Here is an 8794-nt window from a genome sequence, read left to right on the forward strand (position 1 = left end):
ATTGCACACTTTTTTTGTTCGATAATTCAATTGCACGATGTGTAAAAATTCAGTGGCCTATTTGACAATTTTACAATTAAAAATGAATTAACATATCATGAATAAGTGGTAAAACTTGCAGTCATAGTAATTGGATAAGATCGAGCCATTTTTTTTATTCTTGGTTTGTGGTAGATTATTGACATATTTGCAAAATATTTTAAATATATTAATAAATTAATAAATTAAAATATTTTTATTAATTATTTCAAAGAATAAAAAAAAAAATCTCCATCAAATTATCTTAATCGTCGAGTTTTAACAAGCATAATGTTGTCACGTCAATCCATGTAGTAGCTCCCAAAAAGAAATCACCTGAAACCCTGAAAGATGAAGGGAACATGGGAAATGCAAATAAATAAATAATTTTTTTATATATTATTTATGTGATAAGATATGTTGGAAGGGATGTGAAGAGGCAGTCTACATGAAATGATCAATGATTTGCATTTTATTAATGTAAATTTGGTGGCCGAAAGGTAATTGAATTGGCATGTAATGAGGTATAGATGCAATTATATAAAAATAGGAAATTATGAGCCTAGTTGCCAAGTGTACAAAAAATCTTATTATTATTATTATTATTAGTAAACCTAAACAAAAGTTGTAAAAGCAGACAGGCCAGGTATAGGTGTATGTCACCAAGCATAAGCATGGGCACAAATTATTATGTTTGAATTGGTTTGGTTTTAGGCAACCATATCACTCAAATGACATATGAGTTACTCATGTCTTTCTAGTGGTCACCACACCTTTTTTTTTTTTCCCTATTAATAAGAGTTATTTATTGTTTTGATTGACTTAATTGCAAAGTTTTAAATTATTTATCTATTATATCTATTATATAATTGAGGTGTTTTCACCACTCTAATTTAAATTAGACAAAAACTTGTGTGAGACCGTCTCATAGATTTCGATCTCAATCTGTGAGACAGGTCGAATCTTTGATTAATGAGGTCAATGATTTAACTGATTAATCAAATATTTGATCTATTAATTAAAATTTGACCCGTCTCACAAATTGAGACCCGTGAGACGGTCTTACATTACCCTTTAGATTATATATTCACTTTATTGTACTCTGTTGATTTATGTAAAAAAATCTAGGCCCATAAAAAACTTGAGTAAAAACTCCACCAATGCATTGATTTATTTTACTAAGAGTCTCCTCTATCACTTTATGAACTTAGCTGTGATTATTTGACTTACATTTTATGTACTCACTTATTTTCTACTCATCTCTTTCCCCAGCTTGTATGAACAAAATAAAATCAATTTCTATTATTAAATATTTGACTGAGAATTTGGCATTCTTCTACTAACGTTGGGTATGGTCAATGATTACATGTAGAATTTTTATTTCTTTTTGGGTTGTGATTATCGTAGGAAAGGAATCTCTGTTCCAAATTCCCTATATCATTCAAAGTTCAAACCTTATTGCTATGAGAAATAGCCCTCTTACGGTTTTACCTACCATAGTGTGGAATTAACTATTTTTTTTTAAAAGAACAATTATTGTTATCAAAGCTTAAAGTCATATTTTAAATTTAAGATTGACTTAATTTCCAAAATGTCCTCCGACTATGACCTTTTTTCAAATTAGTTTCTTGACTTTTAATTATACCCAAAGTAGTCTTTCGACTATTGAATTTTAAGCTAAAACGGTCCTCCATTAGTTTTGGTGTTAAGTGGGTGTTAAAATGAGGGATAAAACCAGTAATTTAGAGTTTTTACTATAGTCAAATGACTACTTTGAGTGCAATTAAAAGTCAAAGGATCAATTTCAGAAAATGTCATAGTCGGAGGACCATTTTAGGAATTTTCTCTTTATAGTTTAAACATGATTTGTACTCATTTTGATTAAAAGGGATTGATTTGTACTTATTTTCATTTTCTAAATAAACAATCTTTTTATTTTAATTGTTAGCTAGAATTTTTTTTAAATAACTTAGAATAATAATTTTGATTATTAGCCTAGTACTTATATATAGTTGTGCAAATCAACATTAACTTTGGATTAACTCTTTATTATTCAGGAATGCTCGGCATTATGTATTTAGATTTTGATTTTCTATGTTCATAAATAGGCATACATATAATGACAAAACTGTTGTGAAAAATTACAGCCAATTGGACAACAGACATAAACTATTGCTTATTAAAAGAAAAAAGACAATAGTTAAATACAAACAGATAATAAAGATAATAAAAAAAAAATCATTCTCTATTACAAAAATACAATATTGGTTTATAGGGGCAGAACAAAAAATGTTGGTCAGTGGAGGTGAAAAATAAAAATAAAAATAGAAAACTTCAAAACGTGATAATTTTATAACCAAATATGAAATGGTTGGAATAAATTGTATATCATCGCTATTAATATTATATTCATAAATACTTTTTAATTTAATTAGATCAACTCTAAGTATTTTATATTAATTTAAATACGATACTACACAATTGAAACTTTTAGGTTATATTAACTAGATAGTTCATAAAATGAAATTTTCTTTTAAAATATTAACTAGATAGTTCAAATTGGTCCTTTAACTTTTAATTGCACCCAAAGTAGTCCTCTGACTATAGTAAAACACTGAATTATCAATTTTACCCCTCATTTAAACGCCCACTTAACACCAAAACTAACAGAGGACCATTTTGACTTAAAATTCAATAGTCGGAGAACCACTTTGGATGCAATTAAAAATCAAGGAATCAATTCGAAAGAAGGCCATAGTCGAAGGACCATTTTGAGAATTAACTCTTTAAGATTTTTACTTCATTCTGATAGTGTAATACGATTTAAGCAGGTGGGTTAGATACACTATTTCGTAGAACTCTTGTGAACGAGTGACTTGGATTGAGTAATGTAAGTATTGTTTGATTCAATTAATAGATATGAATAAAGTACGATAGTTGGGATGGTATCGCAATTGAGTTTGGGAGACTATGATGTTATTGGTTCTCATATACATGCATTGAAATTGGAATCCCTTACAAGCTAACAGGGCTGGATTTTAGATTTTTGTGGCCCTGTTCTGGTAAATAACTGAGGCCCTTTAAAATCATAATTTTTAAAACTACTGAGGCCCTTTAAAATCATAATTTTTAAAACTAACATATGCAAGTTTTGAACCTTTGACCTCCAAGTTAAAATACAATAAATACACATTGTTACCATCTCTTCATAATACCTTTAAAGTTTAATTGAAAACTTTTAATTTTTATTTCTAAACTAGCTATGTAAATATTAAATATTTGGCCTCTAAAATTTGGGGCCCCTCTAAAATTGGGGGCCCTGTGCGGTAGCCCAGCTTGCACAGCCTAAAATCCGGCCCTGCAAGCTAATAGAGTACGTCCCCTATTTATACTAGTGAGGCAAGCAGTAGTATGTCGAAGATCGGCTAATGGAGTCGATGTAGCATCTTTGGTCTTGACGGGATGCTCAGGCCGTAGATGCTAATGTGATGGCTAGAAAAGAGGTGACAAATATGACCTCTTATATTAATTAGTGTTTGATCTTGCTACTTAAGAACCCAACCTTGCAGATCGAGAAATACTAACAGTCTTAAAGCACTTATTATACCTGTTTTTTTCCCACACGATTATAGACCGGTCACACGCACCAGAATAAAGGACGGACCCATCCGTGCTTAGCGTCAGGGCGTTGACCGTTGACTTGTGTTTTTCCAGCGTCGCCGCCAGGCTGAGGCTGAGCCTTTTGTCTGATCCTCATAATAACTTCATGATGCTCAAAAAATTAAAAACAAAATTACCTATGGAATCACAAATTTATGAATACCAATACAAGTTCTTCATATGAAATGAAGTAATATCACTTTCTTTCTATGCTTGAATGCACATATAAACATTCAACCCAACTTCCTAGTTGGAAGAAACAAAACAAAATCTTATATTTGATCATTATAATAAGCTAATCTTTACTAAATTTCAACTTTCTCTGTTCCATATGTACAGTATTCTCAGAAAACTATTCTTCCAGATGCTCTATCGAGTCAGGGTGTGAGCGATCTTTAGAGTGGGAGATTCAATCTTTTGGAACAAAGCATCCTAAAAAAAGTTGCCTTTTAGTCTACACATTATTGGGAACCCAAATTCTCCAAACTTTAACATCACAATCCAAACTGCCACTATAAACCATGTATGAGTTCCCACAATTACCCTCCTCATCCTTAGTATTGTTATTCTTCTTGTCCAAAGTTGCAGTCAAACATTTGACAGGACCACTATGCCCTTCCAACACGCCCACACAAAAATAGCTCTTCCCAACCCCTCTCTTCCACACTCTCACAGTCTTGTCTGCTGAGCCACTTAACACCAACTCTGCCACCACCGCCAAGCTCAAAATCGCTTTCGTGTGGCCTCTCAGCGCCCCCGCCACTACCATGGGCCCGCCCCCACCGTCTTTTTCCCACACGATTATAGACCGGTCACACGCACCGGAATAAAGGACAAACCCATCCGTGCTTAGCGCCAGGGCGTTGACCGTTGACTTGTGTTTTTCCAGCGTCGCCGCCAGGTTGAGGCTGAGCCTTTTGTCTGATCCGCCGTGGACTTTCCAGACTTTTATTTTCTTGTCGGCGGAGCCGGTGTAGACGGCGAGGCCGTCGTGGGATAAGGCGACGGCATTGATGGCGTCGTCGTGGGCGTTCCAGATGGATTGGAGGCACTTAAAGTCAGAGGTTCTCCAGACTTTGAGGGTTCGGTCCCAGGAAACGGAGTAGAGGAGAGCGCCGTCGGCGGATAACGCCATTGCCGACACGGTGTCCACGTGGTGCACCCACGTGCATTTCTTGTGACGCCGGACCTCCACGTAGTTCTTCGCGCTGAACAGCTTCATGCACCGGTCGTTTAACGTCGGCAGCGTCGCAATGCACTTGTAGTACTTGTGCTTCCGATGATGATGATGAGTCAACTCGTTGTCGATTTTCCACACTCGGATCCTGAGATTTTGGGTCACAATATTAGCACAATTTAATTTTCAAAAAAAAAATATTAGCACAATTTATACACGTTTAATTTTTGGGTAATTTAAATTGTTATTGTTGGGTGAAAATTGATGAAGGGTTAAATTCACCACCAGTAATTTGGAAATTGTAGCACATAAATTTGAAGGGTAAAGTTTAAAATTCTGTCCTTTTAAAGATGTGATGTTATAAGAAAATAAAATTGTGCACTTAGTTATAATTTAGGATAGTAATAAATATTTAATTATAGCATGTGGTATTAGAATAAGTCACGGAATACAGTTAAGACTAGTTCGTGTTAGGGAAATTGTTGATGGGAGATTTTAAAGGTCAAGATAAGGCTAGTTAGTGTTAGGTGAATTGTTGGGCGGGAGGCTTTAAGAGCCAAGTAACACCTTAGCTTGCTTCTCTAAATGTGGCGGTATTAGATGATAAAGTCGTGTACTCGTATCTTCTGTATTGACTATAACTTTTGGTATAATAATAAGTATCTGATAAGTGATAAAATTGTGAAATTATTGAGCAGAGTAAAAAAAAAAAAAAAAAATTACTACATAATGATAAATGTTTGATCTTAACATTTTTCCGCTCATTATACCTGTGATCTTGGTGTGCACTGATGAGTTTATCCCCCAAGATAACGATAGACTTGACGGCACTTCCACTTTGAGCCACCAGGCGCAGTGAAGAAGAGTTTGAATTTCCATTATCTTGACTGGGGTCTTTGCCGGAGACGAGGATATCGCCGTTGGAGGAGCCGCAGTAGAGGTGTTTTCCGGCGAGGGAGAGGCAGAATATGTAGGAGCCGCCGCCCTTGAGGGTGGCCAGCAGGCAGTGGTGGGAGGTTTTGGAGGAGGAGAAGGGGTGTTCAATCAAGGAAGAAATGGATGCAGTTAAAGAAGGGACAGAAGGTAAGCTTGGTTGTGAAGCCAGAGAAGAGAAGGATTTTGATGAAGAAGAAGAGGAATCTGAGTAAAGGGTTTTAGGGTTCGATTGATCTGAGTCTGCAGGTTCTTGATTTGGTTGCCATGGCAGAAGAACTCCCATTGTTTCTGGATACAGAGAGAGAAGAGAAGAATTGTTTGAAGTTGAACTCAAAATGAAGAAATTTAAAGGTTGAATACACTGCCCACAGTGCTACCTGCTAACCTTTTTATCTTCTTTGTGGGCCATGTTTCTTAATTAAATAAAATATTATTTTAATAAATGTATATAATAAAAATAATAAATAACCATAGGTGTTAATTGTGTATTTTAATACGGAGTATAATAATATTTACCATAAGTAATATATATGCAAACACACCTATATGAAAAAATTTCGATACTTAGCTTCTTACAAGAATAAAAAGAAATAGTTTCTTCAAAATTATTCCGGCCACTATTTATTTTATTATTATTATTTTTTCTTAACATAGCGCCACCAAAAATGTGGTACCAAAGCCATTAGAGCAACTATATTGGTATGATTTTTAGTTCAAGTTCTTTTTAGCTCATCGATTGCAATAAAAATAAAGTGAAATTAAAAAATAATAATATAAAAAGTTCAAAAATTGAAGTAGTCGCTAGGCTAGTGTCTAGTGACCACTCTAATCGTTCATTGGACACATGCATGGCACGTGCCTCCTAGACAGCTTTTGTGTAGGCATTGTGAGTCTTTTTTCATTTTTTTTAAAAAAAATTGAGATTTTACAAAAAATTTAAGGCTTTTCACTTATCGACCCCTTTACTTTCTCTTTCTTCTACAACCAAGCCACTCACCCCACCACCCCCCCGCCCCCACCCCCACCCCCCCCAAAAAAAAAGCCTCCATTGAAGTTGCCCTTATTCTACAAGTTTCACAAAACTAGTGATGCTCCACATAATAGAGCGAGGTTTTGCAAACCTAGGCTGTGCATCGGGCGGTTCGGTTCGGTTCGGGGTGGGGTTTGGCTAATCCGCTCGGATTTCGGTTTGGTGCAAGTAAAACCGGTCCTCGCTTATTATTTATTTAATCTTTTGGATTTTTAATATTTCGGTTTCAGTCGGATTAGTCGGATATCCACCTAATGTTCGAATTAAGCAAAATAGAAATAAGAATAATAAAACTTTGAAAATCTGAAGTAAATTCAATTAAAAGCTAAGCACTATGTGCTCATATGGCATGTAGTGACCTCTCCCATGTGGGAGGTCATGAGATTGAGCCTCAATGCAGACGTTTGAACAGATACTACAATGTAATAGAGTCAGTAGTATTCAAAAAAAAAAAAATATGTTTACACTTCACAAAGATATAGAGATTTGCGCATGCAGATCCTACTCTATTTACAAATCCGGCAGGCATGGGCCTATTCCTTTGTTCAAATCCGGCAGGCATGGGCCTATTCCTTTGTTTGCATTCGTAGTAATGGACCTATTCCTTTGTTTGGTAACCGTTTCTATTACCAGAAATACTATTCATAGCAATAGCCCATTCCTCCAAATAAGGTAATAGCTATTACATGGCCCCCCTCGTATTAACCTATTCCTGAGTCATCAGGAATAGATTTTTTATTTTATTTTCAATTTTACCCTTTTTGCTTAACCTATCTTTCTCTCGTTCTCTCTCTACGATTCCTTCGACATCTGCGATTCCTTTCACCATTTGCAATCCCTTCCCCATCTGCATCAGTCTTTACGATTCCTTTCATCATCTGCATCAGTCTTTACGATTGCTTTCATCATCTGCATCAATCTTTGCAATTTCTTCCGTCATCTACATCAATCTTTGCAATGCCTTATGCCATCTGCATCAAATTAAAGCTTCAAACAAAGGTATTCTTCTGAATTTTATTTTCTACAAATTTTATATATATATATATATATATATATATATATATATATATATATATATATATATATATATATATATATATATATATATATATATAAAAGTCGGTTCTGGTGCGGGTGGGCGCCTCATGTGCAGGTGTAGGGTTTAATCTGAGCCATTGATTTTGCTTAGATCAAGGTCCAGGATTACCAAAATAAAATTAAAAAAATGCGGTGGCAATTTGGTAATTTTTGCATCTAAGTCAAATTTAAGGTGCGTAAGTTTTGTGCTTAAGGTGCATGAGATTTGTGCTTAAGGTGTGTGGGTTTTGTGCTTAATGTGCGTGAGTTTGTGCTTAAGGTGCGTGGGTTTTGTGCTTAATCTGAGTAATTGTTAAAACTTAAAGTGCGTGAGTTTTGTGCTTAAGGTGCGTGAGATTTGTGCTTAAGGTGCGTGAGATTTGTGCTTAATGTGCGTGAGTTTGTGCTTAAGGTGCATGGGTTTTGTGCTTAATGTGAGTAGTTTGTAAAACTTAATGTGCGTGGGTTTTGTGCTTAAGGAGTTAAGGTGTGTGGGATTTGTGCTTAATGTGCGTGAGTTTTGTGCTTAATGTGCGTGTGTTTGTGCTTAATGTGAGCCATTTTAAAATCTCAAGTGCGTGTGTTTTGTGTTTAATGTGCTTTGTTCTGTGCTTTAGGTGTGTGGTGTATGTACTTAATGTGAGTGATTTGTGTTTTAAGGTGCTTTGTTTGTGTGCTTAAGGTGCGCCATGTTAATGCCTAAGGTGCGTCCAACCCGCATGGGAAGCATCACTCGCACCTGAACCCTTCCATATATATATATATGTATGTATTTTGTTTCATATATGTAATATATGACTATTTTGTTAAATGATCTTCAAAAAATTTTGTTACTTATATGACTACTAGTATTTTTTATGCGCGATGTGCAAAAAATAGGTGCCCAATATTAATAC

The 8794-nt window shown here is 35.0% G+C and overlaps 1 protein-coding gene across 1 annotated transcript; it reads right to left on the reverse strand.

Moving 5' to 3' along the window:
• Nucleotides 1-3928: 3928 nt before the first annotated feature.
• On the reverse strand, nucleotides 3929-6148 carry LOC109154843 (uncharacterized WD repeat-containing protein all2124-like). Its single transcript, XM_019302587.1, has 2 exons — nucleotides 5626-6148; nucleotides 3929-5003 (listed from the first exon to the last, which is right to left on the reverse strand). The coding sequence occupies exons 1-2, from the start codon at nucleotides 6072-6074 to the stop codon at nucleotides 4133-4135; spliced, it is 1320 nt and encodes a 439-aa protein (XP_019158132.1). The 5' UTR covers nucleotides 6075-6148; the 3' UTR covers nucleotides 3929-4132.
• Nucleotides 6149-8794: the final 2646 nt, after the last annotated feature.

This window comes from Ipomoea nil, unplaced genomic scaffold (genome assembly GCF_001879475.1).
Source record: "Ipomoea nil cultivar Tokyo-kokei standard unplaced genomic scaffold, Asagao_1.1 scaffold2653, whole genome shotgun sequence".
In the NCBI taxonomy this organism is placed as follows: Eukaryota; Viridiplantae; Streptophyta; class Magnoliopsida; order Solanales; family Convolvulaceae; genus Ipomoea; species Ipomoea nil.